The 17711-nt window shown below is 45.4% G+C and overlaps 1 protein-coding gene across 1 annotated transcript in view; it reads left to right on the top strand.

Moving 5' to 3' along the window:
- LOC147662826 (la-related protein 4B-like) overlaps positions 1 to 17711 on the top strand; it is a 317319-nt gene that overhangs the window by 72208 nt on the left and 227400 nt on the right. The window contains exon 5 of the mRNA XM_086950884.1: positions 4138 to 4244. Within this exon, the coding sequence (XP_086807010.1) occupies positions 4138 to 4244 (107 nt within the window). The remainder of the gene's footprint in view (positions 1 to 4137; positions 4245 to 17711) is intronic.

Below are 17711 nucleotides of genomic sequence, written 5' to 3'. Positions count from 1 at the left end.
AAGAATCGAGATGGCACACATCCCTGTGTGCCATGCGTACAACCCACTGCCCTGACATAGATTAGCCACCCCTTTAGCTGGGTGCACTATACCAGTGGTGAGGGTACAGGTGCATGAGCCCTGTACCCCAACAGTGTCTTACGTCCATTTGACATTGTAAGTGCAGTAATGCCATTAAGAGTATATAGTGCTGGGAGTTTGTCATTTCAATTCCATAGCACCATAATGGCTTTACTGAAAACTGGGAACTTTGGTATCAAACTTCTCAGCACATTAAACCCATACCGATGCCAGTGTGGGATTTAATGAATACTGCACTCCGAGGGCATCTTAGAGATGCCCCCTGAAAACGAACTAACACTAGTTTCCAGGCTGAATGGCTGCTCGCCAGTTGCCACCACCAGACCTGTTTCCAATCCAACCAAAGTGTCATATACCCCCCTCCCACTGGAGGGTGGCATAATAGGGGGTGTACCCGCCCCAAGGGAGGGACCCATTGGCCTCAACTTTACTTACCTGAACGCCCTTAAATCTAGTATTTAGGGGCAACCTTGAACCTTATTCCTGCCTTCCTTCAAAGGATTGCAATCTGTCCTACTTGACACTCCAGTATATGCATATCAGTCTGTGAAAAATCCAGTGTGGAGAAGAAATAAGTTACTCACAGCTGCATTGTTCTAGCATTGCTAACTTTCTTGGATTCAAAAGCAGCCTTCCCTCCTTCTCTCTTTGGGCTCGATTGTGGCTACTGTAAATGTGACTATGCATCAGGTGTGCTTGAAAATCAGAGCAGTAATCCCCTCTCGCGGAAGAGTGCAGTTCATGGCCGTTCAACTTAATTTGCACAGTTGGAGTGGCTACTAAACAAACTGTTTATTCTGCAGTTTCTATGGGACATTATTTTCAGTACTGCTCAGTATGTACTGCAAGCGCCTACTTTGACAATCAAGAAGATTCAAGCATGTGAGTCCATCTTAGTCTATGAAAGGTACAAACGCTGGAGAACTGGATTTACAGGTAAGTAAATAGTTTTCTTGATTGGTAGTACTTGATGTATTGAAGTATTAGAAGACATGAGCACTAGTAATTGTATTTCTTTAAATCCGTTTTTCTGCCATTAAATATGTAGTATTTAGTTGTTATGGATACAATGTTGTGTATATCTCATTAGTAACCACCGTTGTGCCGCTAAGAATTTGTGTATTTAGGCATGCAAAATAAGATGCGTGGGTGTTTTAATGATTTGCTCAGGAAATATCCCAGTAGAAGCTAATAATCAATCAAGACATTTATAGAGCGCACTACTTAGCCGGAGTGTCTCAAGGCGCTTGGGGGAGGGGGGGGGGGGTGCTGCTACTGCTCGAACAGCCAGGTCTTGAGCTTCTTCCTGAAGGAGAGGTGGTCTTGGGTCAGGCGCAGGTCGGGAGGGAGGGAGTTCCAGGTCTTGGCGGCCAGGTAGGAGAAGGACCTTCCTCCTGTAGTCGTTCTTCGGATAAGGGGGACGGCGGCGAGGGCGTGACTGGCTGATCGGAGGTGGCGTTTGGGAGCGTAGAAGTTGATGCGGTTGTTGAGGTAGCTCGGGCCTTGATCGTGTAGGGCTTTGTGTGCGTGGGTGAGGAGACGGAAGGTGATTCTTTTGTTGACGGGGAGCCAATGCAGGTCTCTCAGATGTCCGGAGATGTGGCTGTGTCGTGGGATGTTGAGGATGAGTCTGGCTGAGGTGTTCTGGATCCGCTGGAGTCTCTTCTGGAGCTTGGCGGTGCTTGCGGCGTAGAGGGCGTTGCCGTAGTCCAGTCGGCTGGTGACGAGGGCCTGGGTGACCGTCTTCCTGGTCTCGGTGGGGATCCACCGGAAGATCTTCCGTAGCATGCGCAGGATGTTGAAGCACGACGAGGAGACGGCGTTGACTTGTCTGGTCATGGAGAGGGAGGAGTCCAGGATGAAGCCCAGGTTGCGTGCGTGGTCTGTCGGTTTGGGTGCGGTGCCCAGGGCGGGGGGCCACCAGGAGTCGTCCCAGGCGGAGGGCGAGGAGCCCAGGATGAGGACTTCCGTCTTGTCTGAGTTCAGTTTCAGGCGGCTGGTCGTCATCCATTCGGCTACGTCTTTCATCCCTTCGTGAAGGTTGGCTCTGGCGGCGGCGGGGTAGTTGGTCAGGGAGAGGATCAGCTGGGTGTCGTCGGCGTAGGAGATGATGTTGAGGTTGTCTTGGCGTGCGATGGCCGCGAGGGGGCTCATGTAGACGTTGAAGAGGGTGGGGCTCAGCGAGGATCCTTGAGGGACGCCGCAGATTACTTCGGTGGCCTCTGACTTGTACGGTGGTAGACGGACTCTCTGTGTTCTTCCGTCGAGGAAGGAGCTGATCCATTCCAGTGCCCTCTCCTGGATTCCGACGTTGCTGAGGCGCTGCACTAGGGTGCGGTGGCAGACAGTGTTGAATGCCGCGGAGAGGTCTAGGAGGATGAGGGCCGCTGTTTCTCCGTTGTCCATCAGGGCTCGGATGTCATCGGTGGCAGCGATGAGGGCGGTCTCGGTGCTGTGGTTGGCTCGGAAGCCAGACTGTGAGCGGTCGAGGGATCCATTCGTCTCGAGGAAGGCGGCCAGCTGTTTGTTGACGGTCTTCTCGATGACTTTGGCTGGAAACGGGAGGAGCGAGATGGGGCGGTAATTCTTGAGTTCGGTGGGGTCCGCAGTTGGTTTCTTTAGTAGAGCGCTGAGTTCGGCGTGCTTACAGCTCTCCGGGAAGGTGGCGGTGTCGAAGGAGGTGTTGATGATGTCCCGCAGGTGGGGTGCGATGACAGCGTCGGCCTTGTTGAAGACGTGGTGAGGGAAGGGGTCGGTCGGAGATCCGGAGTGGATGGAGTTCATCATGCGGACGGTGTCTTCGGTGTTGATCGGAGTCCAGGCGCGGAGGGTGGTGGTGGGGGGCGTTGGTGCGGTCGTGGCGTGCGTCGGTTGAGTGCTGAAGCTGTTGTGTATGTCCGCGATCTTGTTGTGGAAGTAGGAGGCGAGGGAGTTGCAGAGGTCTTGCGATGGGGTGATGCCGTTGTTTCCGGCGTTGGGGTTGGAGAGCTCTTTCACGATGTTGAAGAGTTCCTTGCAGTTGTGTGCGTTGTTGTCCAGCCGGTCCTTGAATGCAGTTTTCTTGGTGGCGCAGATCAGTTGGTGGTGCTTCCGGGTGGCAAGCTTGAAGGTGGTCATGTTGTCCGGTGTTGGTTCCCTTCTCCAGACTTTCTCGAGGGCTCGGCAGTTCTTCTTGGAGCTCTTGAGTTCGTCGGTGAACCATGGGGCTTTCTTGCTGCCGGGTCTGCTGGGCGGGGTCCTCAGTGGGGCGAGTTCGTCCGTGCAGTTGCTGATCCACTTTGTGAGGTTGTTGGCGGCCTGGCTGGGGTTCGCTGAGCTGGCGGGAGGGTGCTGGCTCAGGGAAGCGGCGAGCTGGTCGGCTGTGATCTTGTTCCAGCTTCTTCGGGCAACCTGTTGCTGGTGGTGGTGGATCGTCGTTCTTCTGAAGGTGAAGTGGACGCAGCTGTGGTCTGTCCAGTGGAGTCCTGTGGCGTGGCTGAAGGCGATGTCTTTGCTGGATGAGAAGACGGCATCGAGTGTGTGTCCGGCGAGGTGGGTGGGGGTGGACACCAGCTGCTTGAGTCCGAGGTTGGCGAGCAGGGTGATGGTGTTGCGGTCGTTGTTGTTCTCCAGGTGGAAGTTGATGTCCCCCAGGAGGATGTAGTCAGCGGAGGGGAGGGCATGCGGGCTGACGAAGTCGGCGATGTCCTCGCTGAATTGTGTGCGTGGTCCCGGGGGTCGGTAGATCAGGGTGCCTCTGAGGGTGGTCTTCGGGTTGGTGTGGATCTGGAAGTGTAGGTGTTCAGCGGTGGTCAGGGTGTCGTCGGTGTTGGTCGTGATGTGGATGGTGTCCCTGTGGATGATGGCGATGCCTCCTCCCATCTGGTTGGCGGTGCGGTCCCTCCGGGTGATCTTGTAGCCCTCTGGGATGGCGATGTCTTGGGAATACTTGGTTCCACTTTATTTGTTAAATTATAAATGAATGCTCAATTGCCATAGTCAGCATTTTCTTAGCAACTTTTATTTCTGCTGTAGTGTTGTGTACCATTGTTCTTCTAAAATATTTTGTTTTTGTAGGTAACACCATTTCCAAACACTGGATTTATTAATGGGTTTACATCTCCAACCTTCAAGCCAGCTGCTTCACCTTTGACGTCACTCAGGCAGTACCCTCCCAGAAACAGGTAATCACAAATTATATTGCTTATTGTCTTGTCAATATATTTTCTATCCTTCGAAGTGCAGCATTTTTATGTATTCCTTTTATTCTACTTTGCGCTTTCAATATTAGAACAATGATTTCAACATAGAAACATATCAGCACCGTTGCATCACACATTTGCAGATCTGTAAGCTAGAGCTACCATGCACGGCAGACTGTGTTGCAACCTCAGATATTTAACCATATCTCTGAATTCCTTTCATAATGCCCACACCTTGTGAAATTTCTACGGGCAGCCCTGGGCCCTTTATGTGCCAGCCCACGCCTGTTTTTCAGCACCAAATTAGGAATTTCCCCCACTTCTGCATAGCTGAGCTGTCTCTCCTGGTGACCATGCAAGCCACATCACTAAACAACATGGTATATTTAGTCCGGTATAGTTGACCCCCTCATTCCACAACCACCTTACACCTCGCTATCTGCCTCATGTTCCCTACACAGCTAATTTTGGGTCTGTTACCATGTTCTCTTGCGTGACACCCGAGGTGGATTGGCCCACTTGCTTCCTATATGGGTACAAAAGACACACAATTGATGGACGGAATGCATAACAAATCAAAACATTCATCCCAAGTCAAGAGATCTGGGTTAAATACATAATTATTTTGCTCATGTGAGGGTTCAGGGCCAGATCTTTGTACTATGGTGAATGTATGACATGCATTCTGTCCAACAATTGTTATTTTTACATTTGTCACCCTGAGTGGGACAGATATGCCCAGACGTGGGTCCCCGCGCTCTCCATGCCACTGGACTTAATCTGTCCTGGCTGATGAAGAGTGAAACCCCGAACCGGTCCTAGAATGCTTGTTTCCAGTCCAGGGAGGACCTGGCCTCGCAGTTAGGGCTGGACTGTCCCCATTGGGCGCAGGGCCAAGACTGATTTGCATATGGCTGGGTCCAAACTGGAATGGCATGGTGAGCAAAAAAACTATGGATGTAGGCCCAGATCTCTGTACTGGGGTGAATGTATGACATTGTTCTGCATTCTGTCCATCAATTGTTATTTTTGCATACCTATATGGGCACAGCCTGCAGCAGTCCCATAGGGACAACCTCCCCACAAGAATGTAATTGTCTGCTTCCCCATGCAGAATTTCCTGGTGGGTCTGGTGTAATATGCTCGGGCAATATTTATAGTTGCACCAGGCTGAGCCCCTCATTTATTGCAACCTCCCTCAGAAAGCAGCACATGCCCCCCGCCCCCCCCCCCCCCACCCCCCGGGCTTCATTCGCTAGATTCCACAGTTCGCAGTCACATTTGTCCCATAGTGGATCAAGGGATGGCTGACTATTCTGTAGTGTCCTGTAGTTTTGTGAAATCACATACTTGTGTAGGTTAGCGGCTAGTAATCCTTCGGTATCTCCCCATAGCCTCTAAGAACTTATTTGGTTTTTGTGTAGCTTAAAAAGCATGACTTTTGCAACTCTTCAAAGAAGAAAAATCCCTGAGCACTTCAGATGCACCTAGTTTTGTTGTCCCCATCATATCCCATAGTTTCTTACCCTCCAGTACTTTTAGGACCGCCAACATACAGGACTCCCAGAGGGAGGTCTCCAGTGTCACCCTTCCCCACAATCCCAGTTTTGCCATGGTCTTTTTCCATACTTCAATGACCAATGCTGTCAGTGAGGGATAACTTACTGTCAGTCTTGTACTAAATGGAACACCTAGGACAAATCTGCACAGCGAATGAATAATTATCTACATAACTTCATGAGTTTGTACTTTTTAGGCCTCAACCTACCAGGCAGCGAAACTGTCTAGTTTGCTAAAGACATCTTGGACGTTCAAAAAGTTGACCTAAGAATGCATTCCACCAGTTAATAGGTCGGTAACTCCCATTTCTGGGCTTTACAACTGCTGGATTTATTTGCTTTAAGCTCTCCCGGTTCATTTTGTCTCGCCCGTTGCCTAAACCTTGTTTACTGTATTCTTCCATTAACCAGGTTTCTGTAAACAGACCTTTAAATCTTGTTCTTATTTTATCACATGTGCTGTGCATTCAAAGACCGAGGTCAAATGTCAGGAGCTGTCTTCTGAAGGCATTTGATTACTTTTGCTCCTCTGATTTCAAAGTGAGAGAATTTATGTGACCATCTTGCTGGATACTGTGGTTAGGAAAAAGGTTTTTTCTAGCACACGCAAAAATTAAAAGAACAGTTTAAGCATCTTAGAATATATCAAAATTAAGAACACAAATTAAGCACATTTTTTGTTATTTCTGAAGTGTGTTTGAAACAATTACTTTAATGGGATCAGAACAAATAATTACACTAGGTGTTGCAATTTCCACACATTTTCTTTTGTAAACTGTATAGTTTAATAAGTAAAACTTTGTATGTTCAAATGTAATGGTCATTTAATTTGAAAATGTGTTGTCTGTAATGGCAGTGCCCCACCATACTAGGCATACTCGGCTCTTAGTCATTGTACTCTGCAGCACTCCACACCGGTGCACTCTACTCAGCACCACTCCTCTGCACCCCTCCACTCAGCACCCCTCCACTCTGCCACTGCACTATGCAACGTCATGCTACACCTTACTCCTCTAACTAGTACCACTCTACTCCATGCCAGTGCACTCTTTGCCACTCTACACCACTGTTTTCTTCACCAGTCCAGTCTCTAGGCCACACTAATCTACCCTGCACATCTCCACTTTATGCCCTGCATTCTAAGCCACTGTCATCTACTCTGAATCACTGCACTCTCAGCTAATGCACTGGGCTGATCTGGATCACAAATGTTTTAACACTTCTGGTCTTTGTGACATACTTATGTTTCTTAATAGTGTTGTGCCATTCAAATTATTTTTGAAGACCTAACATTATTTTTTGAGTGATGAGCAACATTGCATACATATACAATTGTGAGCTCATTAACAATGCTTTCAAGTATTTGGTTTAGCTGTACTAATCACTTACAAACTTTATATGTTCCTTCACTACCTGCTGTTTAGGTGCTATCTGTTGTATATAAATTAACAAATGGAGGGTCAGATGTACAAAACTTTCTTGTGGTTGCAAACATCCTGATTCCGTGTTTGTGACTGCAAAAATGTTTTTTGTAATGTAAGAAATCCATTGACCCAGTTGGAAAGACTTTACACTTTTGTCATTTATTTTTATGGCTAGAGTTCATTCACAAGGTTTCAAAAGTTCAAGCAGGTTTTTTTTTGTTTCTTTATTTACACATTTCTACAGGTAATTCCTTGTAGATACCCATGTTGTCTATTTTAATGGTTTTGTGGCTCCAACAGTCAAATTAAAATTATAAGGTGATGGGCCTGCGTGGTCGCAACCCACATTCCATTTTTTTTAAGAGTAAAACAGGAAACCATAATAGAAAAGAGAACGCAAGAAATACAAAACAATAATGAATTCCACGGAATGCTGGCGCTGGGGGTATTCATAAGGTGAGGAATCCACAGGCAGATACTGTATCCACCAGAAAAAGCATTACTGAAGGTAAGTAGCTTGTTCTTTAAGGACGAGCCGATCGGTAGCGCACATGCGCTACTCGCTCTGCGAGGCATGCTGTATGAAGTATGGAATATAAGCACATACAAGCTCAGGCCATTTCCCCACCCATCTCTTCAAATGGCTCCTGTTACCATACTCCCTAAATCGTTGCTTTTCATTGGTAAATAGGCTTACTAGTCCTGTCTTCGTACCGCCTTGTCTCCATTTGCAACCTCCCACAAGGATCGGTCCTTTCACTTGTGGTGTTCTACAGGTTGCTTTATACTGCCGGTGAGCATTGTTTCTTTAATGAACTTATCCTATTACACTCACATCGCAGCAGGTGCAGCCCTTGGAGGCCTTCTCCGGTCACAGTCCCTTGAGTACCTGTGGTACTATTTACCAGGGGCTGACCTATGGCCAGAGATGCCAATTGGGTTTAGGCTTCAATGCAGTTTTAGGGAAAGAACATAGGTCCCTGGGTACCTGGTAAGCAGGAGCCCAGGGCACACTCAGTCAAAGCACATCATCAAATCAGCAGAAAGTGGGGGCTACCATGCAAAAAGAGTGCACTTTCTCAGACTTAAGGGATATGTTTACAGGAGAAGAGATTAAGTCCTTTGCACACCTGAAGGCTGAACACTAATTGATACGTTCGGATATGATCCTGGATTCAACAGCTCTGTGTCAAGAAATTCTGTAACTGAATTTACACTCTATGAGCAATTTCTCCTCCATTAAGATGGCAAGGGACGCACTTTCCCACATCTACCAGTAACACTGCACAATAAAGTAGGGCAGGAACTCACTTTCCAGAGGGCCAGTAAAAATAAAGTAGGAACTACCTTAGATGCGACCAGTGTCAAAACTTCATTATTTGAGCAAACAATTGCTTAAGTTACATGGGTGGGGGAAGGACAGACTATTCAAGATATTATACAGATAGTATTAAATGCTATAGCAACTGAAGACTTTCAGAATGAAGGGGCACAATGCAGGAGAAGGTGTGGAAGCTCATGGCCCGACTCAATTTGGTCCTGTCCACATCTAAAAGCCTTATGGGAAGAGTGATTGAGGTGACCAAGAAGGTAACTGGGTCTAGAGTAGATGGGTATCCAGAGATCAATTTATGAGGTACCTCATCAGAAGAAATATATAATCTACAAAGCAGAAAGGTGAAAATTCTCTCAAATGCTTCTCACAGGGAAACAACCTTTACTATGGCTTTGGTGGATAAAGATGATCCCAACAAACATTTTGGTTGGAAAAGATGTGGTGGCTTTTAGTAATGGAAGAAATTACCAATGGGGGACTCGGGAAGGAGAAAGTTTATAAAGCAACCTATTAGAATACATGGGGAACACCTTTAAAGAGCTTCAGTCCCCCATTAGACTGTGAGGACTACCAACCTAGATGATACCAAACTGGACTTGTACTACCAGCAGAAAGCCAATGGGAACATATAACCATTCAAAACAGGGAGTAAACTTAAGTGTGCAAGATGTTTTAGAGAATGCATGGACGATGAGGATCAAACAATGAATTCGTTCTGGATTACCGGATGTGCATGGTGGGGGTTCTTTGGGGGGTGTTTCAGGGGTGAAAGGGGAGGGATTAAGTAAGATGTATTTCTTGTACTTTCTCAGAATTCACAAGAAAAACCTATTGAAACTAAAGCGAAAGTCAGCCCCGGTGACCATAGTTCCTTCTGTACTGAGCAAGTATGCGCATGTTATTTCTTTGCACAGTGAGCCAAAATCAGCATGCACCACACTGAATTCTATGATAATTATAAGCGTCACTTGAATTAGCATAGCAAACATGAGAGAAGCTAAGCCTTTCTTTCAGCTAAGGAGTTAATATAGCTAGGCAGGCAGAGCCACCAGGAAACCAATTCTTTTTCTTTTTTGTTAACTGACCAGATGTAGAAAATTAGATTTAGGCATTTTTGCCTTCCCTGCTCCGAAAGCCTTTCTCCTGTCACACCTATTTTCCCCTTACAAGGGCAAGAAGGGTAAGTGTGAGCAGGAAAGGGATTTTCCTTTTCCATGGGAGAACTCAAGAAAGCCAAGCTCATGGTGGGGGTTTTGTAGCAGGGCAGCTGTCCATTCCTTACAGTCTGTTTTTTGGTTGGGAGCGAACTGAAGCTGCACTGCTGCTTTTAGACTTTCACTAGAGATTGACATTGCAAATCTAAATATATTTATCCGTTTATTTTAGAGAGCTTGTACAAGGCATTCTTTGAACTGTACAGCTTCCTGGTGATTTGCTGAATGTGCAGATGTGCAAAACTACCCCACCAACATTTAGCCTTGCGCAAGCAGATCAGTCTGGCCTTGGCTTCCATTTTTTGGTAATCTTCCTCTTCCTTCTGTAGCTTTTGCTGAATCTAGTCTGCCACCCTTCACTTAAATCTTTTTTTGTGGCTCATGACAGCATTCAGCACTTTTCTTTTTGGATTGCACTCGAGCTAGGAATCCTCCATCTGCAGCTTATAGTTACTAATCATAAAATTTAGATATAGACTAATGCTGGAGGCAATGTACATAAGGTCCAGCGAATTACAATCCATGGATGAGCCAATTCATATTTTTGCACTCTTCTATGTGTTGTCCGCTCAGTGTACCCCTGCTTAATTATCTTCATGCTCACCTATGAATAAACATACCAAAGCAATAGTAATGTGAAGTAATTGATTTACAATAAAAGTTGAAATTCTAAGAACGAACTAGAGAGTTTGATAGAGGGATCTGGAGTTGGTATGTGAATGCAAGAGACTGAGTGTCAGAGGGAAAGCAAAGTGAGAGACGGTTGTCTGATTAGAAGAGGAATGCGAGTGACGGTAATAGTGTGCATGTGTGTGAGTGGCAGAGAAAATGATCAAGTGAAAGTTCCCGAATGTGGGGTAGGCAGACACAGATGAAAAGGAAGACAGAAGTTAAAAAACAGGAAGCCAGAGAGAGGGCATATATTTAGTAATGTTGAAAAAAATAATCACACATCCTGTGGTCCAGTAAACTAATGGCACACATTTTGTAGCACACAGGCATCCTGGACCAGTTATGGCCCAATAACTGATCAGGTTTATGTGCATAAGAGGCACATATTCTGGCTAAATGATCAGGCATTATTAGGTGTAATAATACTAGTAATGGATAGTTGTGTAGGATGTTCCTTTAATCTGCATGGGCACACATCATGCAGCACAGTAACCAGCAAACGTAGCAATATGTGACCCAGTAACCCATTGGTCTGGGCTTAAGTGGCCCAGTGAGTGAAAGGCATCCTGTGACTTGGTTTCTATTGATTAAACAACAAGGGGTGGTGATGTACAGAGTGTCTGAATTAAGCAGAATACTCTCACCCAGTCAAGAGATCAGGGCTAGATCCAGCACCGTTTTTTAGCTCACTGCACCATCCCAGCTCAGAACCTGGCTATATGCAAATTAGTCCGTTCCTGTCCCAGTGCATGATGGGAACAGGGCAAACCAAACTACAAAGCCAATTCTTTCACTGGGAAGGAAACAAGCTTCCGGGGACCCGTTTCTGGCATTACAGCCGTCTTCGGCCCGGCTTGCTTGAATCCTGATGGTGCAATGAGCAAGGGACTCACATCTGAGTTTACCCTTCCACGCTTATGGTGGACAAAATAATTAAACAACAAGACGGCTGAAATGCCAGAAACCGGTCCCCTGTAGCTTGTCTCCTTTCTGGTGAAGAATTGGCTTGGTAGTTTAGTCTGCCCTGTTCCCATGATGCACTGGGCCAGGGACAGACTGATTTGCATATAGCCAGGTTCTGAGCTGGGATGGTGCAGTGAGATAAATAACGGTGATGGATCAAGCCCTGATCTTTGGACTGGGTAAGAGTGGTCTGCTTAATTCAGACACTCTGTTCATCACCACCCCCTTTTCTGAATCGATTTTGGCCACTATAGGTGTGGCAGGGTATACTCAGACATGAGTCCCTTTCTCACTGCACCATCAGGATTCAAGCAAGCCAGGCCGAAGACGGCTGAAATGCCAGAAACCGGTCCCCGGTAGCTTGTCTCCTTTCTGGTGAAGAATTGGCTTGGTAGTTTAGTCTGCCCTGTTCCCATGATGCACTGGGCCAGGGACAGACTGATTTGCATATAGCCAGGTTCTGAGCTGGGATGGTGAAGTGAGATAAATAACGGTGATGGATCAAGCCCTGATCTTTGGACTGGGTAAGAGTGGTCTGCTTAATTCAGACACTCTGTTCATCACCACCCCCTTTTCTGAATTGGTCTCTATTGAGGCAGTATGTCGACCAACACCTGATCAGATAATATGTGGCCCAGTAACGGGTATGGTAGGCATTCCATAGCACTAATTATGTGGCACTGCAATTGAAGAGTGAAGGGTTCAGTTCAAAGTAAACCAAGAAAAGATTGGCGCTGTTCTCCTTTTTGATAATCAGAAGCTTCAAGTTTAATTAAATAGCGCTATTGCAAGAAATGAATGCCAAGCTGTGGGGATTCAGGGGGATTGCCGAACAAATCCACGGACAACGGGGTTGTAGGAAGGGCAGGTTTTATTAATTTATATAGTCTTCGCTTTTGCACAGGGACCCGATAGTAGGGAAGGGGACTGGCAGCGTCCTCCTCAGCCTCTCGTGTACCTCCCCGCCGTCTCAACTCCCGGTGTCATCTGGGAGGTGTAGTCCGGGCTTCCGCCGTTGTTGCACGAGGGCCGGCAGATGACAGCAGAAAGAAAAGAAAAACCAATATTACTCCGGCTGTCCAGAAGAACTGTGGTAGGGAAGGGGTTGTGAGGAAGCACACGTGCACGCTAGATACCCCGCTACTTGTGAGGAATAGTGAGGGGAAGGGGGGTGTTTACTTCGTGCACGGTAGGGGTCAAGGGGGCTTGTCCCGCATACGTCCCGCCCAACCCAGGAAATGAGACCGTACCTGTCCTAGCCACACTTCCCGGGAAGCGTGGCTGGGCGATGCGCCTTCTCGTCGGCCTCCTGGCTCCTGGCGTGTCGCTGCAGTCTCGCTCCTCCTCAGGTCTTTCTCCGGTGCTCTCGGCTCCTTGGTCCGCCTGGTCTCTCCTCTTTGCTCTCCGCTCCTCGATCTCCCTCCACTCCTCGCCGCCCTCGCTCTTCCTCCACTCCGCTCCGTCCTCGATCTCCCTCCACTCCTCGCCGTCCTCGCTCTTCCTCCACTCCGCTCCGTCCTCGCTCTCCTGTCGCCACTCTCCTCCTCCTCCGGGTGTAACACACACCTGTGTGTAGCCTGGGTAGGGTTTTACCGATGTCCGGAGGGCGGGTCCCAGGTCCGGGTCCGCCCAATTAAAGAAACACGGGTCTTCTGTATTCAGCAAGGGATGACAGCCGTCCACGTCCGTGGTCTTCCAGGAGTCCGTGTGCTGTGCAAAGAGAGGGGACACATGAAAAGGCAAGCCTGGAGGACCCGAGTCCGGGTCCCCCTCGTCACACAAGCACTAATGGATTCTCACAATTGCACCAGGTTTCCCCCGGTGCAATGCTAGTCTAGTACAATTGTATTCATACGCAAACCATGGTTTCATTATATATGCATTTTCTTATTTATCCTAATTTTATACTACATACAATCGTTGTCTCTACTGTTTTATAATCATTTATCCCAATCATAGAAAGTTCAAATCTAAACATATGTAAGTGAATGAGCTCTGCAACCATATATTCTAAACATCCACAAAAAGTGAATGTGAACCAGCTCTACCCTAAATGTGTTTTGCAGTCAACAGCCACTTTCGTAAGGCTTAGAAAAGACAGAGCCCGAATTCATCATCTTCAGTGTATGAGTTTCAACATTTAGATAAGTAATAACGAGACCATCTTAACTGCTTTTCACTTCTCATCTGAACCAGAACACAAGCAACCTCAGGCACATTAGAGTTTCATCCATGAAGTACCTTGACTCCTCCTCCAGAGTTCTCGACCAGCAAATAGTCTTAGCTGTGCATTAAAGGCCAACTTATGTTTACTGCTGACTTGAGGCTTAGAAGAATTTGCATATAACTCTGCCATCTCTGTAGTGGCTCACACAAGCTATCCAATTATTAAATGAAGTCCACTCTGAGTATATCAGTTCAGATTCAGTAGTTCAGATTAAAGTATTCCATTCATAATTTTTTTATCGTCTGAATGGATGTCTTTTATTTGGGCTTACTTAACCTTTCAGATTGTTTGCTAAGGTCCTTTCAGTTGTAGTAGGACATTTACAAAGGCGGAGGTATCATGGTGGCCCCTCCCTGGACAACTGGTTGGGGAAGACCAGTATTCTTGCTCTTAAAAGACACATTTACACAAAACAGGCAAATTGTGGCCAGTCCTGAGGGTCTTGCTCAATTTGATTAAGGGTTCAGTATTGGAAGTGCCACACACTTGAAAACAGAGGGGCCAGCTTGGACACTGTATTGTATTTTTTTGTGTCATAATTTTTGTATTATCCCCAAAAGAAAGAGTGCAGAGCATACAACAGATTGAGATCCTTCACCCACTTTCTGTCCTACTAGCCTGGACGTCTAGAATTATGAACTTTTGTGTCTTGGATCTACTTGGTACCTCAAAGCAGTATTCTCACAAAACATTAAGTTGATCCTGCAATTTTAGTGAAGTATAGGAGAGTATGTTCTGATCCTTTTCGGGTGTCTGAGACAAGTGCCAAAGGAATTGCTGATAATAGATGTGTCCCTTTTGAGGATGGGACCCCACCCGAATGATCTCTTAATTAGCACACTTTGGGGCTAAGCAATAGTACCAATTACTTTCCTAAATCTGTGTGTTGATTAGCCTTACTTTTATCAGAGCTCTGAAGCACCATTCAAATTCCATTAAACATCACTACTTTGTACTATCTGAAAATTATGTGTGTGTAGGTTCAACGTGACTATGTCTAGAATCAGTGGTCATATGGTGGTAGGTGTGCAACTAATAGTTTCAGCATATTCTCGCTGTAATTGGTAATCTGCATACAGATTGTCAATTCTCAGTCTGTCTCAGTCTGTCTCAAATGGTAAAGGAATGCAGACATTTTGTAAGCAACATTCCATTACTGGGGGACTTTTCAGATAGATTATTTTGTGTCAAGCGCCACCTTCAAATCTGTTTGGTTTCTGGAAGGTTCCACGTTGGAGGTTCCAATGAGATAAGTTTGCCATTCTATTGAATTTTCTATAACACCATATGCTTCCATCCTAGGGGGAACCATACCAAGTGGCAGACACACAGTGAGAATTCTAAATTTATCATGGTGTCCCGTATGGGGGAAACACTGCCTCAAGCTGATTTGTTTTTTGTGTAGTCCAAAACAGCATCTCCTCTGGTTTGGAAGCGGTGTTGCCCATAATTGCATTAATTGTAATAGGACTAATTGCGGGCAGCTAGCTGAACCTGACCAGCTTTAGGAGGCTTTGCTGGGGCAGTAGTAATTGTATGCAGAACATACTGCATCAAACGTCGATACAGCCTAACCAAGCAAGCGTATCAAGCTGCAGTAGTGCCTGTGCATTAGGATAAGATGTATGGCCTGCTAAGTCTGGCCAGGTTGCCCCTTCATTACTGAAATGACCCAGTCTAACATTGTGAACGTAAGTGGGAAGGTGCCTCGGAACCAATTATAATGTTCCTGGTAAGCTAATGGTATTTCTAAATATTCACAAGGTATATAGGCAGCTAGAACCGCAGCCTAAAGGTATCTGTGAAATATGCATGAATTGTCATTGACTGCAGGAAAATCAACTCAATAATAAAAACCTCACATCTGTACTCTTCATGTGCCTCATCCTTACTGTAGGGTAACTTCACCGCCAGCATTGTCTAGCCCATGTCTAGTTAAATTTGCAGTTACTGCTTGTTTGCAGTTAAGAGGAATGATAACTGGTAGCACCATATTTAATTAATGGATTTCAAAGAAAGGAAAACACTATAGGGGAAAATCCTTTCAAACAATCAAGCTTTATTAACTTACAGACATAAATCGGTATTTCCTATTAAGCTAAAGTAGGATAAAACCTTTATCACCAAGGACGTCTACAGATACAGGTATTAAATGTGCTTTGGGAACACTAAAGTAAACTTCTCAGGAGACCCATTAAACAGAACGTTGGTGCCGCCATGTTATGGTTCCTACGAGTGTAGTAGAACTGTGTATATAGAACAATAAAACTTCATAATAAAGATACTGAGTCTTACTATATAATCACTAAATGTTTGTCTGTTTGGCTAGCTCACTGTACTGCATCAAAACTTCTAAATTTACAGAGTTATGGATGATTTTGTTAACCTAGAGCATTATTCTAAAAGTCCTAACGAATATGTGGAAACAGATATAACCCTTTTATTTGTTACTTATACATGAACAAAGTGTCACAAGAAAAAGATATGGTTTTGCATTTTCAAAAGTTTATTGAAAAGCTCTAATGTTTGTAAATAAAACATTAAATGGCGTTATTAAAAAGATGAGATGAAATGTAATAAGCGTTATTAGAATGGTGAAAAACAAACAATTCAACTGTGTTAATTATTCATAATGTTACAAACATAACTGCTATCTATTACTAATATATCTATGTTAAAGAGAGCATGTAGGGAGTACCCATCCGCCAGGCCTATTGGAATGACTCAACCCCATACCTTACTACTGTCAGGAAGCCCACCTTAGTGCATAATTAAATCCACTCTGTTTCGCGTGTGCAAGACTGCACACTTCTTCTCGCACGACTATCTTCCTTCTCAGTATGAATGCCAGGTACATCGGAACTGCATCTTAGTCACAGCATACCAGCATTCCGTGATGATTCCAACAGGAAGAGCGCCTCTCCCCGACTTCAGCACAAATGCTATATCTAAATAAAAATGTAAATGTTCGTTTGTTCAAAATGGCAAATCTCTGAAAGTTCTTCACCGATTGCTTTGTAATGTTAACACAACGTTGGATTCGAATAGGGGGGTGTTTTTATATACACAACGTTGGATTCCAATGCGCGCGTGTCGAATACGCAAATGTTTTTAATCGAAAGCCCGAACAGACACCTAAAAATGTCAATGTTCCTTTGTTCAAAATCTTAAATCTCCGAAAGTTCTTCACCAATTGATTGGAAATTTTGACACAACGTTGGATTCGATTAAGCGCGTGTTTCTATATACAGAACGTGGGATTAGAATACCCGCGTGTCCAATACGCGCGTGTTTTTAATCGAAAGGCCGAACAGACCCTATCGATTTGGTTGCTGCGCAACAAATACAAGGGACGAATAGAGACAATAGTCTACATATATTAGGATGGACAGTTGGTGTCAGGATGGCAGACCGGGAAGTGGGTGGAGGGAGCGGGGAGGAGTTGGTTCACTTTGCATCATTAGTGTGTGTTTATATATACCCAACATTGGATTCGAGTACGCGCGTGTACAATACGCATGTGTTTTTAATCTAAAGGGCGAACAGACACTATCGATTTTGCTTGCTGCACAACAACTGCAAGGGACGCATAGAGACAATAGTCACAAAAACATATTATGTACCCACAAGCATTGTGAAATTTAACATATTAGAAACGTGCGCGTAGTCTTTTCTTTCTCTTCCATTTAACCAGACTGAGTCACAGCAACGCGTGGCCGGGTACAGCTAGTTTATAATAAAACAGCAAGCTTATCACACTGTGCCAAAGTTGCAGAACAGAGTTTTAATTAGACTCAAGCAGCAGAGTCTTCTCCTACGAGCACAAACAACATTAGAACAATGCAGCGTGTTCTGACTTGTGCTACCCTGGAACTAAATGTGGTGACCAGAATTCGACAATGTCTATCTGGAATAAATGCGTGCCTAGTAAGTTTTCGCAATCAAAAAAAGCACTTGCAAGCCACCATTAAAAAATTATGCTGAGTTCAAAATGAAAAAGTTAAAATTGAGACTAAACATAAGCTAAATAACACTGGGGACAAGTCTTAATATA

This window comes from Lissotriton vulgaris, unplaced genomic scaffold (assembly GCF_964263255.1).
Source record: "Lissotriton vulgaris unplaced genomic scaffold, aLisVul1.2 SCAFFOLD_1812, whole genome shotgun sequence".
NCBI classification, from domain to species: domain Eukaryota; kingdom Metazoa; phylum Chordata; class Amphibia; order Caudata; family Salamandridae; genus Lissotriton; species Lissotriton vulgaris.
Note: the sequence above shows the minus strand (reverse complement) of the source record. Positions and strands in the feature narration are given on the sequence as shown.